This window comes from Berghia stephanieae, chromosome 5 (genome assembly GCF_034508935.2).
Source record: "Berghia stephanieae isolate SIO BIC M18660-M18661 chromosome 5, UCSD_Bste_1.3, whole genome shotgun sequence".
NCBI lineage: Eukaryota > Metazoa > Mollusca > Gastropoda > Nudibranchia > Aeolidiidae > Berghia > Berghia stephanieae.
In genome coordinates this window covers 50,859,951-50,885,437 of record NC_088364.1, presented here as the reverse complement: position 1 = coordinate 50,885,437, position 25,487 = coordinate 50,859,951, and the positions used below count along the sequence as shown (strand labels likewise).

The 25,487-nt window shown below is 33.9% G+C and overlaps 1 protein-coding gene across 2 annotated transcripts; it reads right to left on the bottom strand.

Annotated features, from left to right (window-relative positions):
• Positions 1-96: 96 nt before the first annotated feature.
• On the bottom strand, positions 97-25,487 carry LOC144973136 (isovaleryl-CoA dehydrogenase, mitochondrial-like). Of its 2 annotated transcripts, none has more exons than XM_078915227.1 (12): positions 25,115-25,487; positions 17,972-18,061; positions 17,572-17,623; positions 13,602-13,771; positions 11,582-11,675; positions 10,332-10,468; positions 8,632-8,728; positions 6,392-6,485; positions 4,887-4,968; positions 3,290-3,394; positions 2,237-2,309; positions 97-281 (listed from the first exon to the last, which is right to left on the bottom strand). In XM_078915227.1, exons 1-12 carry the CDS (start codon positions 25,271-25,273, stop codon positions 148-150), a joined length of 1,287 nt encoding a protein of 428 aa, XP_078771353.1. In that variant the 5' UTR covers positions 25,274-25,487; the 3' UTR covers positions 97-147. The 2 variants fall into 2 exon arrangements, with proteins under 2 accessions (XP_078771353.1, XP_078771355.1); XM_078915229.1 differs by lacking the exon at positions 6,392-6,485 and adding an exon at positions 7,390-7,483 and having other exon boundaries at positions 25,115-25,472.

Genomic DNA, 25,487 nt, shown 5'->3' with positions numbered 1-25,487 from the left:
TTCTTGTCGAACAATGAATACATTCCAGAATCTGGGAGATTTGAATACATCTACTTTACTGTTTTATGTAAAAGCAAATATAGATTGAAGCATTCATACATGGATTTCAAATACTGCTCCGGTGATGACATAAATTAATTGTTTTGTTTATTTGTAATGAGCATTGATAGCCCTGCCGATGACAAGACGTCTCACTTCACTGGTCCCAGCACCAATTTCGTAAAGTTTGGCATCTCTGAGGAAACGGCCAGTTGGATAATCATTGATGTAACCATTTCCACCTGAAAAGGGAGGGAATGAGAAATGAAATTAGATTCGTAATATTCTATGATTTATCAACAATCTACTATAATGAGAGGATAAGTTTGATTGTTTTTAAGGGTTTTACGGACACATTAAGGTCATATCAGCGCCAAAAAAAGGTAAGACAAAGGGGAATTGGCTCAAATAAGAAACAGATGTAAATTCCAAGAGCACACTATCAAAGTACTTTGAGATCAACTAAATGTCTCATCCTGGTGTTAAACACAAGTCTCCACTAAGAGGAACACACTCAAATGTTTACAAATCATATATAACAAGTAAACAAAATATAATACAGTTCATAACAGAGAGATGATTTTCAAGAAAAAAAATATCGTCTCCCAAAACTAAATACACACTTGACTGTTTCCCGCTCAGCCAGGGTATCTGGGCAGGACCAGGACAAAACCAAGTAATCTCATTCCAAGATAAAGACAGATCGCAAGTTGGAAAACAGATATAGGGGGATAGAAAACACAGTAAGAACCTCCCTGCCGACTATGGGAGAGAGGATAAGTAATAAACAAAAATGAATATAACAGCTTCAAAAAAGGAGAAAATGCCAAACACAAAACGTTTTGGGCTCAAAATCCTTCTTCAGCAGATTTTATAAAAACCAGATCAATGACAAAATGTATTTCGTCGTTGATCTGTTTTTTTTTTTATAGTCAAGTATTTGTTTTTATTGTTTTTTGTTGTTGGCTTAAAAATGGTTTTGAGCCTGAAATGCTCAGTGTTTGGTATTTTTTTTTTAAGCTGTTCTATTCATTATTGTTTATTACTTTTTATAGTATCACTTTAAAAATAAAAATGCAGTATTTTAAAACAGACCTGTAAATGCCCATTTCTCAAAAAGTCTGAAAATTTAGGTAATTATTTTCATAACAATTGGTAAGAAATACATACTCTACTGATTATAGATATGATGTACAAATGCTTGAAGATGACAAGCACTTATTGATAGGTTTAATAACCCAATTCATTATCGGCTCATTGTTGTAATTGAAATCTCTAGGAATGACGCATGGGCAACAATGTTAATGCCCATAATGGATTTGGATGTCAGACTTGCATATATGTACACGTCACTTGAAGATAATAAAAATTAACGGATGCTTCTATTGCCTTGATATCCGAACTATGATCAATGTTGTACCTAAGTCTATGACATTTTAATTTTTTCATTATATTTATTATCTTGAAAGGTCATCCATGACAAAACAACTGACGAAAGCAATTTCAACTTACTTTATGATCTATCTCAGACAGGGAAACCATAACCATAACAGCGCCGTTGAAAAAAATAAAGAGAGGCAGCTTCGTACATTGAGTAAATGCATGATTCGCGATTCAGTTTTTCAGACTTTTTGGGCTGAAATTTGGTCTCTGCTCCAAATAACAATGATAGATAGTAAGCAAGGAACCGTTTTCAGATCCAACACATGTGACCTCGGATGATGAGAGTAGTTTCACGATGGATGGTGCGATCATCATCGGTAAAACCCATTAGCAGAAATGACTCATTTTCTGATTTTCCCGATAGTCTAAAATTAACGTGACATGATTGTGGCAGAGATTGTGGATTACAATTTATTATTAGGCTTTGGAGTTTCCAGTAAGATAATAAAGGTTCACAATTTTGTAAGATGTAAGACTGAAAACTGGAAATTGTTAAAATGTCTGAAATCAGCCTCTGTGTTGAAAATGTACAGGCCTGTTAAAACAATCCTTCAACCCTTAAATAGGTTTTCATACTGGAGATCTAAAAAATTATATTGCATAAATTAATTTTGCTTCAATTAAACAATTACTTATTATCCAATAATATTTTATATATAGTGCATACAAATTAGAATGTTATAAATATTATTTTTCCATCTAAAAAAACATTCTTTCCACAAAGTACTTAACACATGACTAAGTAATTCTTTACCGAGAATTTGTATAGAATCCAGGGCCATTTTTGTAGCTGCCTCTGCTGTGTAAAGAATGACAGCTGCACAGTCCTAAAAAAGACAAATTAAAGGTGAATCCTAACACTAGTGAATTTAATACACAAAAATTTTAAAACAGTTATAGAGAAGAAAAAAAAAGATTAAAAAAATGAAAAAAGAACATCAAGTAGATGTGGCAATACACATAGTTTTCACTTAAAGGGGAAAATTAAAAATAGTAATAATATAATGTGATGATACAAATCTCTTTCACCAGTGATATTGCACTATTCCCACTTGTTTCAGGAAATTGTTTTTATCAAGATCTTCGCCATCATCATCATTACAATTTGTCATTGTCAACATCGTCACCATCCTCTGAAGTCATTAAGCCAACTTATTAACATCATTAAAAAAAAGTTTAATTAAAAAAAATACAGACAAAAACAAATAAACAAACAAACAAACAAAAAGCCCTTCAATAACCATTCAATAAATAACAAAGTGAAATTGAATGTAAGCTTCAATTTAATAAAAGAAAACAGTCTGTAGTGTCTCATTCATCCTGTTTTGTTGATAAAGGGGAAATCCGAAACGTCCACATTATCTGTTTTCATTTATCAAATTGAAGCTTACATTCAATTTCACATTGTTATTTATTTCTTAGATCTTCGAGAAGCAACAATTACATTTTAATTACCATTAAAATTCAGTGCCTGTTTTCCCTCTTGATACTGATCAGTAATTATTTATTCATTTCTTCAGTTAACTAAAATGCTGGTTTCAATTTTGTTTCCTACCTATTTGAATAAACTGCACTTCTTGTAACAACTACATCTCGAAAGATTATAAAAGAAACTGTATGCAACTAATCTGAAATTGAATCAGATGGATCAGAGTGATACGATCCTCAAACTAGCAGCTGAATTTTGTAAAATTATTAGAAAATGAAATACCCCCCCCCCCCCAAAAAAAAACAAAAAAAACCCCAAAAGAACGTAGGCAGTATGTTAAACACTCAATGTTAAAATACAGCAAACCAGTCTTCTTACATTGGGATGCCTCTCTCCCCTGTCCAGAGCTCTTGCCACGTTGTAGACGTATGAACGGCTGGCATTAAGTATGGCATACATGTCTGCCATTTTGCTCTGAATCATCTGAAACAGCATAGGAAGTGGGAAATAAGATTAGTCTTTAACTACAGACACACAAATGTTATCTAAATAATTTCATAAAATGCTAGCTTTTCATCATCAATTAATGTCATTGCTATTTCTAATGTACATAAAAAAAAACCCATAAAGACAAAGCAAGGCAAAACAAAATTAAAAAACAAAACAAAAACAAAACGAAACAACACAACAACAACAAAAATTTAATGCATTTATTAAGACCCTAAACATTAAAAAAAAAAAAAAAAATTATATATAAGTTATTAAAAACATATATTCGTTTTAACATCTTGAAATTTACCATACGGATACATTGGTGTTAGACAAAAGTATGAAAGTGAAAGATTAAGGTTCAGGCACATGTGCAAGAAAGCGAAATGAAAAAGGTTTAAGTGAGAAATTGCAGAAAAGAATCTATCACAGCATAGCGGTCAACTTTTCAAATAGCTAAAACAGGACACCCGAAAGCCCACTACTGTCAAACCCCAAATGGCAGTATGTTTGGACTATCATAACCTGTAATCTAGATTTAGAGCTATATTCTCAATTATTCTATTCCTTGTTTCAAAGTACTAGTCAAAAAATCATAATTCTGATCCATACCAGGGTCATTTCCTTATATATCTTATTATTTAAAATTTTTTTTCTCCCTATTGCAAAATTGGGACAGTCCCAATTTTATCAGGACAGTTGGCCACTATACATCATGGGACATGCTTACTCTTTGTGAAGAATATAAGCACTAAGCCATCCAATTACCCGCAATTCTTTATGGTGTAATGGGGGCAGGTCTGACCAGTAACAAGGATATCTGACATTCTAACCCAGTGAAGTAGGCCGATTTTTTGGGATGATTGTGTCTCTAGTATTCTGTCTTTCTGCTACTGTCTTTTATCATTCACACCTTTTCGGATTTCTATCTTAGTGCTTGCTCTTAACTTTTTCATTTTCATATTAAAAAAAGAATGCATCAAACTCTCAAGTCTTTATTCTCTTCTTTATGCGTTCGGCATTTGATTATAGAATTGTGAACACTTTTATCAATGAACTATGCAAATTATTTGTGAAGCATCAAGTCTTCTCAATTATTAAGCAACCTCTGTTGTGTGTATGAAGGTTGCATGATATTTCATGTATTTTTCTTTCTGTATCAGTCACCCCTTTCAAATCTTATATTATTCATGACAGTGCAATGAGGATAAGTAACAAAATATCTAATAGATGATACAACATATTGAGATGTATTAACGTTGATTTAATAATCACAGATGGTATCACAATGAGGAAATTATTCATTTACTTTAAAAATAAATCTATACAGAGAATTTGACCTGACATTTGATACACGACATTTTCTATTTAGGAATACTTTTCAGTAATGACATTCAGTTATTAAGCGACAGTAATAATTGAATTCTTTCATATTATTCGAGTGTTTTTGTTCTGAAAATATTTGGAGGCAGCAAGTACATTTTACCTGAAAATGACCAATCTTTTCTCCAAAACACTCCCTTATATGTGCATAATTATAAGCGACATCACAACATGCCTGCATGATTCTGGAACAAAAAAAATTCAAAGTAAATTCAACATATAGACAAGAGAAACTGATTAAATCACACATTCTATGCATGGATTCAGTCTAATTTTAAATAAACTCCTTGTTTTAATATTTGTATTCAAAGAAATAATATTTTTAAAAAAAATGATTGACTTAACAGAAATGAAACTATATATGTGAGGCACGATGAATAAATGTTCCACATGTTCCAATTATGGAAATTAATTTATTGGTATGATATAAAAGTGTAGACAATTTTCCTTTGCCGTTTATTTAATGACAAACATGATTAAAATTGGCGAAGTCATGGCCATTTGAAGATAACATTCTGTAGCAAAGTGGTTTAGAAAAATAGGGCTTCAAAAATTACTTAACGTAAAATTTACTGAATTTTAATGGTCAGGATACTCTTGGGAATAAATAAAATTAAAATGTTTAAAGTGCAAAGAGATAGATAGATAGATAGATAGATAGATAGATAGATAGATAGATAGATAGATAGATAGATAGATAGAGAGAGAGAGAGAGAGAGAGAGAGTTTGAGAGAGAGAGATAGATAGATAGAGAGAGAGAGAGAGAGAGAGAGAGAGAGAGAGAGAGAGAGAGAGAGAGAGTTTGAGAGAGATAGATAGATAGATAGAGAGAGAGAGAGAGAGAGAGAGAGAGAGAGAGAGAGAGAGAGAGAGAGAGAGAGAGAGAGAGAGAGAGAGAGAGAGAGAGAGATTGAGAGATTCTCAATGTGCAAAATGATCCGATTAATTATACTCATTTCATTTGTCAAGATGCAAAACTCATTACATACAACTATTTAAGAATGCACAGATGTTAACAATTTGAAAGTAATTATATTGACACACAAGTGTGCTATATGTTGTGGTACATAGGTATATTTTATAAACATTAAAGTGAAAAGCTACTTGTGAAAAGTTTAACAAATATTTGGCGGATGACCAATCTTTCAACCTCAGCCCTTTAGTAACTATAAGAAATAAAATGATGAATAGATATAATGCACTGGCATGAAAGCTTACTAAAAGAAATTAGAGGAGAACATAATCCTCCCTCTACAACAAATACAAAAAAAATAAAAACCCAACTCCCCCCCCCTCCAAATAAAAAAAATTAAAAAATTTAATAAAACAAAAAATGAAAACAAAATAACAAACTTATTTACATAGATACCCAGGAGGAATAAATGATGAGGATGGGGCAAGGAGAATGGATGAATTCAATATATCGCAAAATCATTTCTGAATATTATTGTCATAAATGAAACTTTGGTGGCTAACAGGATATAAAAGATTTATTTCATTTCATCTCATTAGCATTAGTGGGAAAAGATTTTTTTTTTTTTTAAGAACTGGATGATTTTAAGAAAACTTTACTTTTTACGTCCAACAGCATACATCATAAATACCTACCCAATGGGGCCAGCGGCCAAGAAGCATCTTTCAATGTCCAACCCACTAAATAGTACATAGACACCTTTGCCAATGTGCCCCATCACATTCTCCTCTATTGTTGAGATATGGGTGGGATGGTTATGGTAGGAATAAAGAGAGGATTATAAAACTCGAATGTGACAAACAAATGACTAACGAGGTATGTGCTTAGGCTTTGGTGGATAAATGAAATAGGCATATGGACTTCAATTGGCTTATATCAGGTGAACAAAAAAATGTCCTTAATTCTTAACCTACACTACCTTGACTCTAAGATGTAAATCTCTCCTACTCCCCTTTGTTCATGTGATGTAAATTATATATAAGCTATTGACTGCATATTCTAACCCGGTGTTTACTGCTTAAGATGTCATAAATTATCATGTAAGATTCAATTTTGTTTGAAATCATTACCTCTTAGAATAACAAATAATGCAGAACTAATATTGCTTCCTATGATATAATCAAATATATATAAACTTTAACTGAGAGTTTAAGCTTCATTCACTTTTTCTGGTTCAAAATTATTTCAACTCTAAAATTTTGAAAACTGACTTTAACATCCTGAAATATCATCGGATAAACTTTAATTGACAGATTACAAATTGAGGAAATGCAATCAACCCCATATTATCATTGAAGTTTTTAACTTTTTTTGTTTCATTAATCAAATCATTATTATTTTTAATTTGGAAATGCTAGGTCATGTGTTAAAATCAATGAATGACACAAAACTCATAGATAGTATCCATTCTTCACGTTCAAGCTACTATTGTCACGCCATTTACTCCACAAAAGCAACAAATGAAATGAGTATCTCTATGTAGTAGTTTATACACATGATTATGGTTAAGGATAAGACAAGTATCCCGGCAGTAACAGATCAAAATTGCACGATAATGAGCATGGGGAAGAGGAAAGCATAAAACGGAAATGAAAGAGAAGAGAAATCCACAAGGGCAACATGAAGCCCTTACCCAACAGGTCCGGCAGCCCCTAGAGCTCTTTCCATATCAAGTCCAGAAAAAAGAACATATATTCCTTTATTCAATGCACCAAGCATATTTGTCTCTAAAGTGGAGGAAAGATAGATATGCACTAAATAATTGAAATCTATAAAAATAGGTTATTCCATTACTGCAAACTGAATATGACATGGTCCTAATATAAAGCAATCTTCACTTTTCCTGTTAATCTCTCGGCAATACGGAGTATGTCGAATCAATAACCTTAAGAAAAGAATTATTCCAGGTTTTTAACTTAATTTATAAGTCATTGTGCTGAAAAACAAGGAGGGACAAAATTTATAACAAACTAGTTTTGACCAAGTACATTGAGAAATGTCACCTATATTCTATGACCTGTGTGCCATAAAAAGCATACTGATCATCATTAAGCCATTAATAATTTTGGGAGCAATGAGGTTATTTAGGTTGTACAGTACTCAAGTGAAATGTTTACAAGTAGACTTTTATGCCGTTCTGTGATAGAATGTAATATTTAGTATTTTCCTATATGGGCTAAGGTTTCGTTATGACCTCTATACTCCAGTTTGGAATTGTTCCATCTTTTTACTGTGCTATTGGATAATGATTGGTATTTCATTGGTTGTTTCGTTATCATTTCTACAGATATCTAACTATACTTACTCTCAGCAGCTTATATAATTTGTTTCGCTTTCAAGTGGATTACATCTTTATTGTGGATCTTTTTTTTTAATTAAACATATAAAAGGAAAATTTTTTTAAAGATCTATATTTGGGATAGTCCTAGTATACTTAAAAACTCTCAAATCAAAAGAAAATGGCTTGAAACCTATTTGAACATTTTTTAAACCATTGATAAGTTAGATTCTCGATTTTATTATTGGCACTATTTATCAACTCTGTAAACATTTTGGGTAAGCAAAGATGCTATTAATTCACCGAGACCAATGTTCATTCTCTTTGTCTCTCTCTCTCTCTTTCTCCTTTCTTACCCTCCCCACTCATTCTTTCTTTATCTTACTATCTTTCTACCCTCCCATTTCTGTGCTAACGCTCTCTTATGACAGTTGTCATACCCAGAAAATCTTGGTCTTCTTTGAGACAGATCCAAAATAGAATCCCTTGTGATCGTGTACTCCTAATTTCCGAGAAAGAATTTTCTCTATAGAGGCTTTGTGTTTTACAATATTTTTTTTTCTTGTGTGTGATTTTGATGGACTCTTCAATTCTTACCTGGCACAACGCAATCCTCAAAGACTAATTCTGATGTATTCGATCCCCTCATACCAAGTTTGTCAAGTTTAGGACTAGCAGAGAAGCCTTTCATTCCCTGTGGCCAAACAATAATAATAATAATAATAATAATAATAATAATAATAATAATAATAATAATAATAATAATATGAATAAAAAACAAAAAAAAAATAAAACAAAAAAAAACAAATAATAAAATAATAATAATAGTAATAATAATAATAATAATAATAATAATAATAATAATAATAATAATAATAATAATAATACTAATACTAATAATAATAATAATAAAAATAAAATATCAATGTCTTATCTAAGACTCAGGAAAATTCAGAAAATGTTATATGTAATGAACAAAAACCTGACACAACCCAGGGTAAAAAACAAAACAAAACCTAAACAAATCATCCCTCCCCCTTGTACAAAAAAAAAATATATATATATAAAAACAAATAAAACAAAACAAAACAAAACAAAAAACAGCAACAACAAATATTTCCTGACAAAAATCTCAAGTATGTTAATATTAAAGAGATAACAAGGAACAGACAACATTAATTATTAACTAATAAGGTTTCGTTTTATTCTGTTAACTGTGCCTATTGTTCTCAGATTTATTGAATCATTTACAACAAATACATTTTATCATATTTTGCTGTTTTCTGCAACAATCATAGTTTAAATTGGACGTCAATCAATGTAAATGAGGAAAAGCAATGAGCCTAAGACAGCTATGCCATTGACCCATCTGATCTTATAAATATCTCATTTGACGTCTCCAAAGCTCAAAGTTTACAAACACTACAGTGATCTGAACAAGTGTGTATAAAAGGTGACAGACCAAGTAAGAAAGAAAAATAAAAGAAAAAAGAAAACCATCCCAAAAAATCAGTCTGCTTTGACTGGGGATCGAACCGCAGACCTTCTGATTAGGTCTGAGGTTTGATTCCCATTCGAGGCAGACTGATTTTTTGGGATGTATTTTTTCTTTCTTGCTTTGTCTGGCACCTTTTATACACACTTGTTTAGATCTTTATCTTGCACTGGTGCCTGTTTCCTAGTTTCTTAAACACTACATTGGTACCCATGTATAACAGGTATGGATATAACAGGGACCCGGTTTTAACACCGTTATTCAAAAGTCACACGTTTTTTACCCTCTTTGCCTTCAGTAAAATTTACTGTGTATAGTAGGGACTTTAATGAGCCTAATTGGTTATAACAGGGGCACTGAAACCCGCTTAATATCTACAAACACAATGCATTGGCCCACATTAAGCTCGAGTAAGCCTACAGCTAAAGACAACAGAGAGCTAGGCTAGGCCTAGTTCATGAATGATTGTTTGTGTGTATAGGATACTTACTTTTATCATCACTTTCAGTATAACATGGGCCTTGATGCAGGCACACATTGTGTAGCGCAACACACACAAGGCTTGAAAGTGTGAGAGAAAGACACTACAAATGATAAATAATGGTGATTTAGGCCATCTGGGTTATTTTCCTTGAATTTCAGCTATGATTACTCGGTTATAACAGTGATTTCAGGCTTGTCCCACCATCACTCTTATACTGAAGTTCCACTCTTTATACAAAGCTCCAAACTAATCTAGAATCATTACATAGATTTACAGACTGCATATTTTTCCTTGATACTAACTGAAAGATTCAGATACCTTTTCGATTATAAATGTTGTGATCCCATGCTGAGGCTTTTCAGTTTTGGGGTCTGTTTTGGCATAGACTACCAAAACATCTGCATCAGGGCCATTGGTTATCCAAAATTTGGTTCCATTCAACACGTAATGGTCGCCTGTGGGATGAATGAGAAGTAAAGACAAAGAATGAAAAAAAATGAATAACATGAATGATTAAAATAAAAAATAGTTGTATAAATTAAAAAAAACAAATCAAAGCTTTTGGTTTACAATTTGACGGTTTAGACGAATGAATCCAACTATTAATGAGGTATAGAACGGCATTTATATAACAACACATACAAATAGAGCAGGGGTTGTGATGTAATATGTAAATCAAACTCATTGACTAATGGAGCAAACACCAAAATGTATAAACAAGGCCTTTTTACTTTCTTATGAATGGACATGAATATATGTATTTACTTAAACTTCAGAACAATAGCTCATTAGTTCCTCTTTAAAAGATATATAAATATGAAAAAGAAATATGATTTTAAAAATGAAGATTATTAGTATACCACTTGTGTTTTACTACAATATATTTTTTTCAAAACAACTCAAAAGAACTTCAATGTTTTCTGTAATGTATAAAATAATAGTAATGTCTGATTGCCTATGTTTTCTTCTTTGTTTCATCGAAATAGCAATTTCTGATTGTCTACGTTTTCTTCTTATCAATTCTAAGTCCTGGAGCTGAAATAGTTTTTAAAAGATTTCAAGCGCCATTCATATAGCCCTTAAAAATAAACAAACAAACAAAGATTTCTCCCTCTGACATTAAAAATAGTTCTTGTTCAGTTGTCATTGAATGTCTTTTCCCAAAATATTTCATTGTCCACGTTATAAATCTCTCCCTCCCCTTCAATCATCCTGTTATTAATCCCTTAGTAAATACATTTTGAAAAAACATACCACATTCTTCTTCCTATTCTGCTGTACACCCCCCACCAAAAAAAAAAAGGACACAAAAAAACAACAACCCAAACACACCTCCCCTCCCATAAATAACTGAAAATAAAAAAAACAGCACAGACTAAAACAAAACAAAACAAAATAACAAAACAAACAACCAAAACCCTGTCTCTCAAAACATTTTTTATGCTTAAAATATTTGTTGGTAGTGACTAAACAAAATACAAAACGCAACATCAACAAGAAATAAAAATGTGATAGAAAGATTCTAACTAGTGAGTCAAATGAGAATTACTAAAAGTTGGTGCTCTTACCCTTTTTGACAGCTGACAATTTCATGGAAACAACATCTGACCCTGCATTGGCCTCACTCATCGCCAACGCACCCACATGCTCCCCTGAAATTAACTGAAATTAAGGATAGGAGGGCTATATTATGCACAATATTCATATATACATTACAACCCCAGAATAACGACATCACCTGGTACTGAAACATTATTTCGTTACTCAGGGATGTCATTCTTCAAGATGGTGAAAAAGGGTGTGTGGTGAGACCTGAAATAAAAGGTTTACCAGATACGTTTTTACTCTCTGATGTGCATTGTCATGGAGGTTGTCAGCGATCAGTGATTGGTGATGACCCTGTCGATAGTGCTAGGGCCACCAGATGGCCAAAGGCCCTCGTGATCAATTTTAACTTTAAACTGGCCAGATAGAGCCTCGCTTGGCCAAACACTACAAACATTTTGACACCTCTAGAAAAAAAATGATATTGAAAAAAAGAATGTTTTCAATAAAAAATTAAAACTAGTAATGGAAACAAGAAAGCACTGTTTTTGTATGTACCTGATGACAAAAACAATAAAGTGATTTCATTGGCAGGTAAACAAATATTCACATTGGTTGGTAACAAAGTGATCTTGTTAGCTATGAGAAGGCTTATTATTGTCTATGACTACCAGATGATGCAGGTTGGAATCGATGTTACCTATTTGGCTCGAGCATTGGTGTCAACTGCCGATTATTGCTATATCGATGTCACTAAACAGGGGTTTTACTACTATAATGTATGTCACAATTTTGGGATGTTTATTACTAATAATATATAGCAAAAAAATTGGGACCAGAGGTCAATGTCGCTATCCAGGTGTTGCACTGTATTACTAATGCTTACAGTGCAATATTTTTTCTTTATAGAACTGAGAGGCCTTTGGATTTAAGATGGATTGTGCTAACGCAGCAGTAGGAAGGTTGACCAAAAAACACTTCAAGATTGATGTAAAGGATGGATGGACCTCATTTGGAAAAGTAAAGTCAAACAAAACATAAAAAGGTCAAAAATATCTTTCTGGGATTATAAAAAAAATTGAAAAAAAAAACTAAACTAAAAAATACTACAAGATGGCTATGAACAGTCCACTGAAAGGTGTAACATGTTCAAAATTTTAATTCTATTATTTTCAAATTTTCAATTCTTTAATCTGCTGACTTTCATATAAGAAAATTATCATCAATTAAACTGTTTTTAATAAATGTCTAAATTAATCATCTAAAAATTGGAAACTTGAAATGATCACATCAATCATACCTTAATTACACCTGCTAAACAAAATCATATCTTACATATAAGTTTTAATGATATAGTATAACAGCGAGCATCTATTCATTTTATAACCCAGTTCTTCATCATAAGATTACATTATTTGCTATTCAATCAATCAAGTGCCAGCTCTATAGCAGACATTGGAGATCATGCCCTTGAATGCATCTCTGTCACCAGTCCTTTCCAAGAATTACACATCTCTAAAAGACCCACCAATTAGTCGCATATTGAGACTTCTTTCATATATCATTCTCTGTATTCTCTCCTTCCCTTTAAAATAAATCATTTGTTGAAAAGTGACCAAGGAATCTCCGCCATCTTGTTCTGATCACCAAATTAATCCAATCTGAAGAATACTTTTCAATTTCAAAATAAACACGGTAGTGAAATAATCTAATTCAATCTGAAGAATACTTTTCAATTTCAAAATAAACACGGTAGTGAAATAATCCACAGAGACATAGAAAGCATGAAGATTGACAGGCAAATAATAAACAATCAGAGATATGCCGATGACAAAACTCTTATTGTGGAATCCAAAAGGTGAAGATATGGGATTATAACTTAATGAAGAAAAAGATAAGCTGAAGATGCATAGCCCTATGCAGAAGACAAAAGGGACCAGAATGCGATGTAGTCATACTAATTAAAATTCATATAATAATATAACCCCTCTTGAATAAATGGAGAAGAAGAAAAAGGTGATGATAAATAACAGCTTCACTTACTTTGGGAAGATACTTCTGTTTTTGAGCCTCATTTCCATTTCGGACAAGCTGATTAACACATAGATTGGAATGGGAGCCGTAACTGAGAGCTATAGCAGCTGAGACCCTGGACATTTCTTCCATGATGATACAATGGTCCAGATAACCCATATCTGACCCCCCATACTGGGCTGTGGAATAATAAAAGGAAATGGTGCTTATACAGTAAAAGTAATCAGTCAAAGCCACTTTCCCCCAGGTTTCTATGGCGATAAACTATGGGCATTCTACGGATTGCTAGGATACAACGCTAGTCTAGGGCAAAGTACTTTCAATCAGATAAAAAGAAAAAATAGATCCAGCCACCTTTAAGTCACTGATAGAGAGACAAAGAGATAAGAAAACCAGTTCCTTTACTTGTGACACGAGTGCTCTACCTATTGAACTATATATATATATATATATATTTTAAAAAATAAAATATAAAACTCCCTTTATTCATCCCCAAGGGAAAGTTTGTCTTTAGGGCCTATCTCAAGGGAAGACTGGAAAACCAAGGCATCAGCTGCAGTGTAGATTCAAAACCTGCTTTAAGCAGCCCCTTTGTATTTTCTATGAGCTAGATAATGATCTGTTGCCATTGGCATTGTCTAACGAGTGAAGTTGCTTTATGCTGCTCTGCATTTTATGCATAATATTATATTAAACAAACCTTGATTTACAAACTTTTTATAAAATAATAAATTAAGCATATACTGCTTTTCTTGGGCATCCCTCCTTATTTAGCTCAAATCGTGTACCACAAAGTTACATCAACGCAGACAGCTCTCATCTTTTCCCTATTACCTATGCAGGGTGGATGGAAATGCAGTGAGGGTGTGGTGTGGGAGCTACTGATGAGCAAAAAATGCAATCACCACCATTTCAATTCAATACAATTATACAGTTGTACCCTGCTATGAAAATTTTTAGGGTCATCCACCTTTCTCCACAAACAAAACTACTAAAACAATTAGGACAAGTTTGCCTATCTCGTGGTGAAAATATCCTGAGGTCCTACTTGAGGTATATTAAAACCATATCAGTTTTATCGTTGAGAGAAGAGGCTTGTTGTAAACAAAAAATATATATTAAGAGAACGAAAATAAATATAGATTTACTAAAATTATTTTGTTTAAATATATATATATAAATTACATTTATTGAATGTTTTAAACTATTCATTCAGCAAAAATATGGGTTGAAATCAAATAAGGAATTAATAAATTGATCAAAAACAGTCACTTCCAAAATTAGATAATTTTCCCCCAAACTGACCCAATTTGCACCCTCAAGCACCTTAAAGCGATTTACAAGGGGTTCCTAGCCAACAACAGCACGATAAGACAATTATTATTTTGACGGAGACAACACTGTTACTGGCCAGGTATTAATTTTACACCTGACTACAGTGAGAGAATCTGATTAAAGAGCCTTTTACAATTATTCAACTATGTGCTGCTCAGCAGAGCAGGACTCAAAACCCCAGACGTTCCCATAATCGATTAATTAGTCCATCAACTCAGCACTAACTCTAGTTCAACTTGTAGTATTGTCTCTGGAATGCATAAGGGCATTGCAATTACATTTTCTACTATTTCCATTAAAATTGACCATCATCATCATTATTGATATTCAAATAAGGAAATCTAATATGACTGCTTAATTGCTCATATCTAAATGATATCCTTTCATTTCAATACACAAGCTGACATGTATCCCAATCCATATAGATATAATAGGATCCAATTACACCTTCAGTGATAGGATGAATTACACTTTTGCCGTAGAGAAAGACCAACGAATAGCCTTATACAAATAAAACATGCCAATTACATGAGTACACCTCTTTAAAATCTAAACACACATATGTCTCCCCTCTCCCATAACAAGACCTTCTAAAATTCATTGCCTTGTGTTTTCCATTAATTCTGTCTTGTCTGTTGCTCATGATATGGTGTTGAACTGTGGCTGAAGTCTAGATTATTTAAGTCTTCTTTTGAAATAAATCATAAAGACACATATCTCGATGGAGTGAATAAAAGGAATACCCCTTCCCCCCACAAACTAAAAAGAATTGACAAAACACAGATTTGGATAACTATTAACATTGACCATGTGTTTAGTAATTTGATGATCCATATGATTATTTCCCTGTCACTGTTACTTCATTTAAAATCATCCTTTCAGATAATCCATATACCATCTGTCGCACACATTTACATACAACAGTATGGACATCATTTGCATATGAAATATCTTTTATAAGGGAAGCAAATATATATAGAGACAACAATGTTTGATACATTTACCAGATTTAAGCTATCAACACTTAACTAACATCTTTCAGAAAGGTATAAAAAGCTGCCTGTCATCTCTACTAGTTTAGAGATGCTTATAAAATTAGACTCATTGCGATTCACATTCCAAAGTGTATGAAGAGAAACTATCCTTATCATAAAAAATGCTTACATGACTTTCGCAATACAACACATAGTAGGGGGAATTAAGTCCAAAAAACCCTTGAATTGTGCAAATTAGGGTTTAAAGCATGAAAATTACATATGTTGTAGAATATTAAAAATCCTGTAATTTATGCTACAGAACCACTTTGAGAGATCAGTATTAGTTTAGATACAAGCTTTTTAAGATTGGAAAATTTTTTAATGGATGACAAAAAAATTCTTTCATTCCTATTGTGTAAACATTCAAAACAAGGCGACCCAAGGTTGATTTTACGTCATTTTTTAGAGTCAAACCGGATGTTTTCCTTTCACTAAACTTTTGATTCACGAACTATCCAAATTGTTTAATCATTAATCTTATTCAATTTTGCTAGTTTTGAGGGATTTTTATCATGCAAAATTCTATAATAATAGATTTTTGTTTATCAGTGAATTAATAGCATCTTTGTTTACTCAAAAAGCACTTTATAATGAGTCCAATGCCGACAGCAACACTTACCACATAGAAAGAGATTTCACTCTTGAAAAGAACTATTACATTACAACTATTACACAACACTGTTACCGACCTGGTACTCATGATACACCTGAGTATGGTGAGAAATTGTGGGTATGGAGCCATTTCCAAAGGACTAAACATGGATCTACAGATACAAAGGTGAATGTCTTACAACAATACCACAAAGCCACAAAGAGAGCAAATACTTAAGACTGTCACTACATAATCAAGCTATTACAATCACCGTACTGATTAAAACAAGGAAAATAAAATTTAAAAAAACGTTTAACGTACTGCCTACGTTCTTTTCTTGTTTTCTTTTTTTTTTTTGGGGGGGGGGGGGGGGGTATTTCATTTTCTAATAATTTTACAAAATTCAGCTGCTAGTTTGAGGATCGTATCACTCTGATCCATCTGATTCAATTTCAGATTAGTAGCATACAGTTTCTTTTATAATCTTTCGAGATGTAGTTGTTAAAAGAATATAGATTTTGTAAAACTAAACTTTCATGGTTTCAACACTTAAATGGATATTATTGCTGTAGCAAAATGGCTTAGGTTTAAACATAAATCTCTGGTTGACAAGGAATCAATGCAACCACACATAAGTTGTAACTGCAATGAGACATAGGCGCCATCCATAACACCAAGACCTTGAAACGGTACAGGACCGTATATTGTTGTTACTCAAGGAGGAGGTAATACACTGGGTGTTATCTGAGTATCGTTGTCTCCATGGAATTAACCTCTGATCAAATTTCCAGTGAAACTGTAATAGGGATGAATGAGATGAAAGGTTGGTGTTATTTCGGAAGTCTGGCAAGCCAAGCCCATGGTTTTGTCAACGTTTTGGGAGGAAGGGCCCATTGTTGTTTTTGTGATTTGTCATGTATTTAGGAGTCTGGCTTATTTAAGGTCGTAGACGGAGAGCGCAGTTTTGCGGACTGCACTCCCCCTCTGCGAAAGTCACCCATTTTGTGAGAATTACCTGGTGCAGTTGCTCCCAAAAGACCCATATCTCCACATTTTTTCCAAAAATCCTATAACAGGGAAGAGGAGAAAATTATGAATGGATCATTATTGCATGACAAAATAAGCAATTGGACAAATGTATTCAATTTATAAAATGTGGTGACTTTTTTCTACAAAAAAGACAATCATCAAAACTAACATAAGAGTTCTAGCGGCATTCTACAGGAGAAAAAAAAAACCCAACCAAATAAAAATACATAAAAATAGTGATTTAATTTTTTTCTTTAAAAAGTAATCAACACCGCACACAGACAAGTTTTTAAAAATAAGAGAAAGTGGGATGTGCTTTACAATTAGTTCAAAATGAGAAACTTTCCATTGATATAAAATATATATTGTTTCCAATGTAACCATACCCTCATTTCAGCAAATGAGTTTTTCTTGTCAATCTCATCTGCCTTCGGCGCTAATTCTTTTTGGCAGAACTGGAATACAGATTCTCTCAGCTGAAAGAGAAATATAAAGAGAAATTAAACTCAGGGATTCGTGTATGTGTGTGTGAGAGAAAGAGAGAGAAAGAGAGAGAGAGAGAGAGAGAGAGAGAGAGAGAGAGAGGGGAGAGAGAGAGAGAGAAAGAAAGAGAGAGAGAGAGAGAGAGAGAGAGAGAGAGAGAGAGAGAGAGAGAGAGAGAGAGAGAGAGAGGGGTTGGTGAAAATAGGAGAATTTAAGTGAATTTGGTTCAAGAAAATAAAGAACGTTCACCCTCCTTACTCCCTCACTTTCCATTATGCGCGCTCATTAAGCTTCATTTTTCACTGTGAGCAAAGCTAAGCAAATTTCAAATTTGATACAATGGAAATCATATTTTATGATGAATTTTCTTTTTGTACAATTACTAATACCTTTAGAAGATGTGCCACTATCTCTTGCCAAGGCACTCATTGAGTCAAGTGAGACATTGTATGTTAAAAGTTCCTTTCTCAAGGACTCCACACAAGGGCTAGAGTTAGTTGTCATTCTAAGCAGTCCTATCGTTAAAGTAAGTCGCTTAATATAACAAACTTTTATAAGAGAAGACAGTGATATCCCAGCAATCTTTACCATAAAGATCTAATCCTATTCTATCATTAGGACTATCCATTTGATAGATTTAAAACTTACACCAGACTTTTATTCTCGTGAAAACATCATTTTCTGTTCACATCACTATATGAAATCTTGATATCAGTAAGGTTACGATTAACAAATTCACTGCAAATAAATTTGTAAAGCTATGACATTTATTTATAACCATTTCACTGCTCTAAACCCAAGATGAATATATGATAAACATTGATTTAACACAAATGAATGTGGTCGGGTTGGGTGTAATACTAATTCTGTACCCTCATACCAATACTAACACTATAAACAATATATCTAGGCAGTGTCTAAGGAGACCAAAAATCTTAGTCTTCCTAGCCAAAATGAACCATTTTGGCTAGGGAGACCAAGATTTTGGCTTTTCGTAGTTTCGTTTATGGGAATGTTATTTTCTGTTGAAGAGGCGAGCTTTTTTCTTTCTTCTTTTTAAGGTGTGTAATAATGTTATTGTCATGCCCCCACCCCCTCCTCCCCCCAAAAAAAAGTCAGAAGGGAGATTACCTATTGGCCATCTAACACAAAAATCAATTTAGTTTTCATTTTCTTCTACTTTTTAATAAGATTCTTCAATTTTTGCTAGGTAGACCACAATTCTTGTCTTCTGACGTAAAGCCATATTTTCATTTTTTGAACTGTTTCTTTATGTTGTGGAGTGGATTATTGTTGTTGCTTTTTTTGTTCTTTATTTATTGTTTTGTTTTGGTTTCCCTAGCCAAAATGGCTTGTTTTGGCTTGGGCGATCCAAGATTTTGGCTTCCTTGTGTAAAACCGTATTTTCGTTTATGGAACCGTTTCTTTATGTTGAAGGGCAAGTTTTTTTCTTCTATTTATCTATTACTTGATTGTTTGTTTTTGTTGTCCTTCTTGTTCTTGTTTTTTTTTTTTTGTGCTGTTCACTACAAAAAATATTTTAGTTTTCTGGTTTTTTTTTTTTTTTTTAATTCTTCAATTTTGGCTAAAGAGATCATGGTTTTGGCCTCCCGACGTAAAACTGTGTTTTCATTTATAAGGAACTTGTTTCTATATGTTGAGTAGGCCAGATTTTTATTTATCTATTTATTGTTTGTTATTGTTGGGGCATGATAATAATATTATTACAAGTCATACAAATGTTTTTTAAAACAAAACAAACAAAAAACGTGCCTCTTCAACATAAAGAAACAGTTTCATAAATAAAAATATGGTTGGTTTTACCCAGGAAGTCAAAATCTAGATCTCCTTACCAAAACGAACCATTTTGGCTGGGGAGAACAAAACAAACTAGCAAAGAACAAAAAAAAAAAAAAAAAACCCAAAAAAAACAAAGAAGAAAAAAATAACTCCACTCCCCAACATAAAAAAAACAAACAAACAAACGCCAGTTCCATATTATTATAAAATGCGGTCTTACATTGGAAGACGAAAATTGTGGTCTCTCCAGCAAAAATTGAAGAATTTAATTAAAAATGGAAAAATAAAACTAAATTTATTTTTGTATTGGACAGACAATAACTCACAATCTCTCTTCTCATATTTTTGGGGGTTTTTGTTGTTTGTTGGGCGGTGGGGGGGGGGGGGGGGGGGGAGGGACGATATTATTATCACACCACTTATAAAAATGAAACTAAATGAAACTAATCTTAAATAGGATTAAGTAATAATAGTAATAATAATAATAATAATAATAATAATAATAATAATAATAATAATAATAATAATAATAATAGTAAAAGTGCTGTGAAACTGCTGAAGTGATCCCATAACAAGGCCTGAAACAAAAAAAGAACAACAACAAAAACAATCAAACAAGCAATTAAGAAGATAGCGTCAATTGCCAAGGACCTTGACAATTGTCAAATCGTCAAATGCCAAGGACTGTGTCAGTTCATCAACTATTCATGTGTACTTTTAACTGCCATGGAGTAACGTTAGTGTAACGAAGTGATGTATTCTCTCTCTCTCTCTCTGTCATTCATTTTTTCTTTTCCCTCTCTGAGGGCCATTTTTTTCTCTGTGTGTGTGTGTCATTTTCTCCTTTCTTTTTCTCTCTCTCTCTCTCTCACACACACACTCAGATACACTCATTGTTATTAATATTAATGCTCTAATTTTCTCATTTCCTTCTTTCTTCCATTTTCTTCTTTCTCTCTCACTCATTCCCTCTTTTACTTTTAGCCATGGACTGTGCCAGTTGGTAATTGTCAACTATCAACTATAAACTGCCAAGGACCGACGTGAATTAATATTTTCATTTTTTATCTCTCATGCTCATTTTCTTTATTTCTCAGATTTTCTTCTCGGAATGTGCCAGTTGGTAAATTAACACTTAACTGTCACAGAGTATGGAGTGATGGTGTTACGTTAATAATAATATTAGTCCTCTCATTTTTTCTTCTCTATAACCGACTGTTTCATTTACTTATTTTCTCCTCCCCCCCCCCCCCTCTCTCTCTCTCTATTTCCTCTTTTAGTCATGGACCTTGCCAGTTCGTAAATCATCAACTATTTACTATTAATCAATCGGATTGATATTGTCGCACAAATGTTTTATGTTAATTGTTCTTTATTATGACGATGTGCAGTATATTTTCCTTTAAAATAAAGAAAATTCTCCTTTTTAAAAAAAAATCCAGGACTTGGCAGGGATTTGCCACTTCGTCCTTTTTTTTTTTCACTGAATTAAAAAACAACAGTAATTTTTGTTTTGATATGATTTTAACTCATCTTGGAATTCGTGGAAAGACTTATAAAAATTTAAACAAATGCAAACAAGTTTTGACTCGATCCTTTCCACAACGATTGACAAGGAATGAATGAATGGAAGAAAGTGACGGTATTCAAGATTCGCAAATCGAGGCTCGACTGAAATCACTGCATGCAGCTGAAAAGTTTCAATTTGATTCCTTGGCAGTTGATGAACCGTCAACTTGGCAATTGACACAGTTCATTTAGTTCATAGACGGAAATAGAGTTTTACGACGCCGGGAAGCCAAAAACTGATCAGTTTGCCTGGTCTTAAAATTAAATTTGGTTGATTTTGGTTTCCAGCACTTCAACTATAGACTTAGACTATGATATAGAGCTTTGTCTAGACGTCTAGATGGTAACCCCGGCGCAGCTCTCTAGCTAGAAATTAGACATCTATGACTATGCTATGACTATGCTAGTTCGACAAATGGATGATGCCAAGTCTGCAAAGATAGATCATCATCAAGCCCTACTGCAACCTCCTCGTGGTGTCGAACGGTAACAGGTCAAGCTGGCCAACTGCAGAGGGCGACAAGAATAGGCAATGGCAAACCATTCTTGTAACTTTGCCGAGTTAACTGCATGAATAAGTCCAAAAAGTTAAACGGTGACAGCGTAAAGGGGAGCATGTTTTCACGGAAGACTGCTGCCTCGCTCGGTTGGGAGCGTGATGTTCGTCAGGTCACACCGAACCGTCAGCCAGTTACTAGGCGAAATAAATTTAACAAATGTGACAAAACCAAAATTGGGACATGGAATGTCAGGACCTGTGCCCAAAAAGGAAAACTAAACAACATTCTGAAAGAAATGAAACGGCTCCAAATAAATATTCTTGGCCTGGCAGAGATGAGATGGAAAGAGCAGGGAACCATGTCAAAACAAGAAAACAACATGACATATAAGATCATATGGAGTGGTGGAACCTCTTTCCAAAAAGGAGTAGGGATGATCTTAGACCAAAAATCAACCAAATTTTACAAAGGGCACGTAGCAATCTCAGACAGAGTTTTGCTGGTTAAGCTAAGAGGACCTGTAGTTGACACCAATATTATTCAAGTTTATGCACCAACAGAAGAGGCGACAGATGCAGATATGACAGAGTTTTACCATTCACTAGACAAAGCAAAACGAATGTGTAAATCACAAGAAGTCCTTATGGTAATGGGGGACCTAAATGCTAAGATTGGCAGAGGCAGAGATGGTGACATAATCGGACCACATGGACTTGGAGACAGAAATGAACGAGGAAACATCTGGGCAGATTGGTGTAGAACAAATAAATTAATGATTTCAAACACCTGGTTTCAACAACACCCAAGAAGAACCTGGACATGGCAATCACCAGGGACAGAGCAAGGAACCAGATAGACTTTATAGCAGTATCATCAAGATTCAGAAATGGCATATTAAATTGCAAAACCTACCCAGGCGCCGATGTAGACAGTGACCATGTCCCAGTTGTTTGTACAATAAGGATAAAGTTTAAAGCTATTCAGAGAACAGCTGGTAGAATAAAGAGGGATTACAGGTTATGCAAAGACAATGGCATACAAACAAAAATGAGAGAAGAATTTGAAAATGCACTCATGATACAAAGCCAAAGTGAACCTGATAATGAAAAATGTGAAAAACAATTTGATATATTCCAAAAGTGTGTCAAAGCAACTGCAGAAAAGCATTTACCAATAGCTCAAATAAACAGCAAAAAGGAATGGATGACAAATGAAATTCTAAACCTATTTGAAGAAAGACGAAAATGCAACAGAGGGTCTGCAGAATACCAAACATTGAACAACCACATTAAATCCAAATGCATCGAGGCACACGAGAACTATCTAGACTGGAAATGCTGCGAAATCGAAAGAGAATACAAACCCAACCCCCAACAAGCTCACCAAAGAATAAAAGAACTATCAGGGAAAAGGAAAAGCAAAGCAGCAGGAAGTTGTATCCAAAACAAACAAGGGGAACTGCTATTTGAAGAACAACATATAGAAAGCCGATGGGTAGAATACATAGGCGAACTGTACAATGATCCAAATAGAAATGAACCACCACTGAAATTCAAAGAACCATTAAGCGGACCAAACATCACCAAAAGTGAAATTGAACATGCCATGGAACGAATGAGGGATGGTAAAGCAACAGGCCCTGATGAAATATCTGTAGAGGTATTAAAAAGCCTAGGAGATCTAGCAATTGATGAACTTCACATATTATTCAACAATATATACAATACTGGGAAAATTCCAGAAGATCTCTGTAACTCTATTTTCATAGCAATACCAAAGAAAGCAGGTGCAGTCAGATGCGAAAATTTTAGAACTATAAGTTTAATAAGCCACATCAACAAAATACTGTTGCGTATAATTATCAACAGGCTAAGGAATAAGATTAACCCCGAAATCGCAGAAGAACAATATGGATTCCAACCTGACAGAGGGACAAGGAACGCAATATACCTCCTCCGTGTTTTAAGTGAAAGAGCTATACAGGTTCAGACCCCACTATACCTCTGTTTTGTCGACTACAAAAAAGCTTTTGATAGAGTACGCCACGAAGAAATACTAAAACAACTGCACTCCATTGGCGCTGATGAGAAAGACCTCAGACTCATGCAAACATTATACTACACCCAGCAGGCATCTATCAAAATCGGAAACTCTACAGGAAATTCCATTCCTATTAAGAAAGGAGTCCGTCAAGGGTGTGTTGCCTCACCAGATCTGTTTAATCTATACCAAGAAACAATCATGAGGGGCATAAATAATATGGAGGGAATAAAAGTGGGAGGTCACAACATAAATAATATAAGATACGCAGACGATACGGTACTCATTGCAACATCAGAAATCCAACTTCAAAAGATTGTTGACAAAGTGGTAGTAGATAGTGAAGCCAAGGGAATGGAAGTGAATATCACCAAAACGGAATGCATGGTAATACAGAAAAACCCCGAAAACAACAACACCTGCAATATAACGATTCACGGCGAGCAACTTACCAACGTAGAAAGTTTTAAATACCTAGGTTCAATAGTGACAACAGATGGAAGATGTAACCGAGACATACGAGCAAGAATAACTCAAGCCAAACAGGCCTTCATGGACCTGGGAAACATTTTGAAAAACAAACAGATGTCGTTCGGGATTAGATTCCGAGTCTTGAAGTGCTACGTGTGGCCAATCTTGTTATACGGATGCGAAAGCTGGACTACAAATGCAGAAACACAAAAGAACATTGAAGCTTTTGAAATGTGGTGCTTGAGAAGGATGCAGAGAATATCGTATACTGCACACAAAACGAACGAAGAAGTGCTAAAACAAACATACCAACAAAGGAAACTAATGCCCTTAATAGTGGATCGACAACTATCCTTTTTCGGACACATAGTAAGGAAAGATAAGAATGAATACCTGGCAAGTTGTGGAAAAATACCTGGTAAACGCGCCCGGGGGAGACAAAGAAAAACACTCATAGACCAACTGAAGGGCTTCACCAGCCTAACAATCCAAGAGCTGTTTGAAAAGGCAAGAGACAGGGAGGAATGGAGAGAGATAATTCATGCAGTATCCGAAGCCTGGACCAGGCATGGAACCTAGAAGAAGAAGAAGAAGAAGACTATGCTAGCTAGTAGAGCTTTGCCTCTACCAATGTGCAGCATTTCAAGAAAAGACTTAAAAACCAACCTGCTTTTGCTCCGATGTCAAATTGTAAAGAGAATCGTCGATAGGGAAATATGAGTTTGTCCTTTGTTGCATTGCCGAGAGTACATTTTGAGAGTGAAGGCGATTTCTTCTCAAGATAAAACCAACTGTCTGACAGGATTGCCTCATTGCACTTGCCATTTTAACAAAATTTCCTCCTTTGTTTAAATTTGACGTTTGCCTAAAAAGTAAAAATTTGATTATACTTATATCTGTTTAATTCCAAGATATTGACAGTCGCGAGTTTTCAAATTTGATCCTACAAATCAAAGTCGCTAAGAGGTAACCTTCGGCCTTCGATCTTCGCACTTCCCTGGTTGGTGATTGTTGATAACTTGCCAAGATTAGTGAGAGT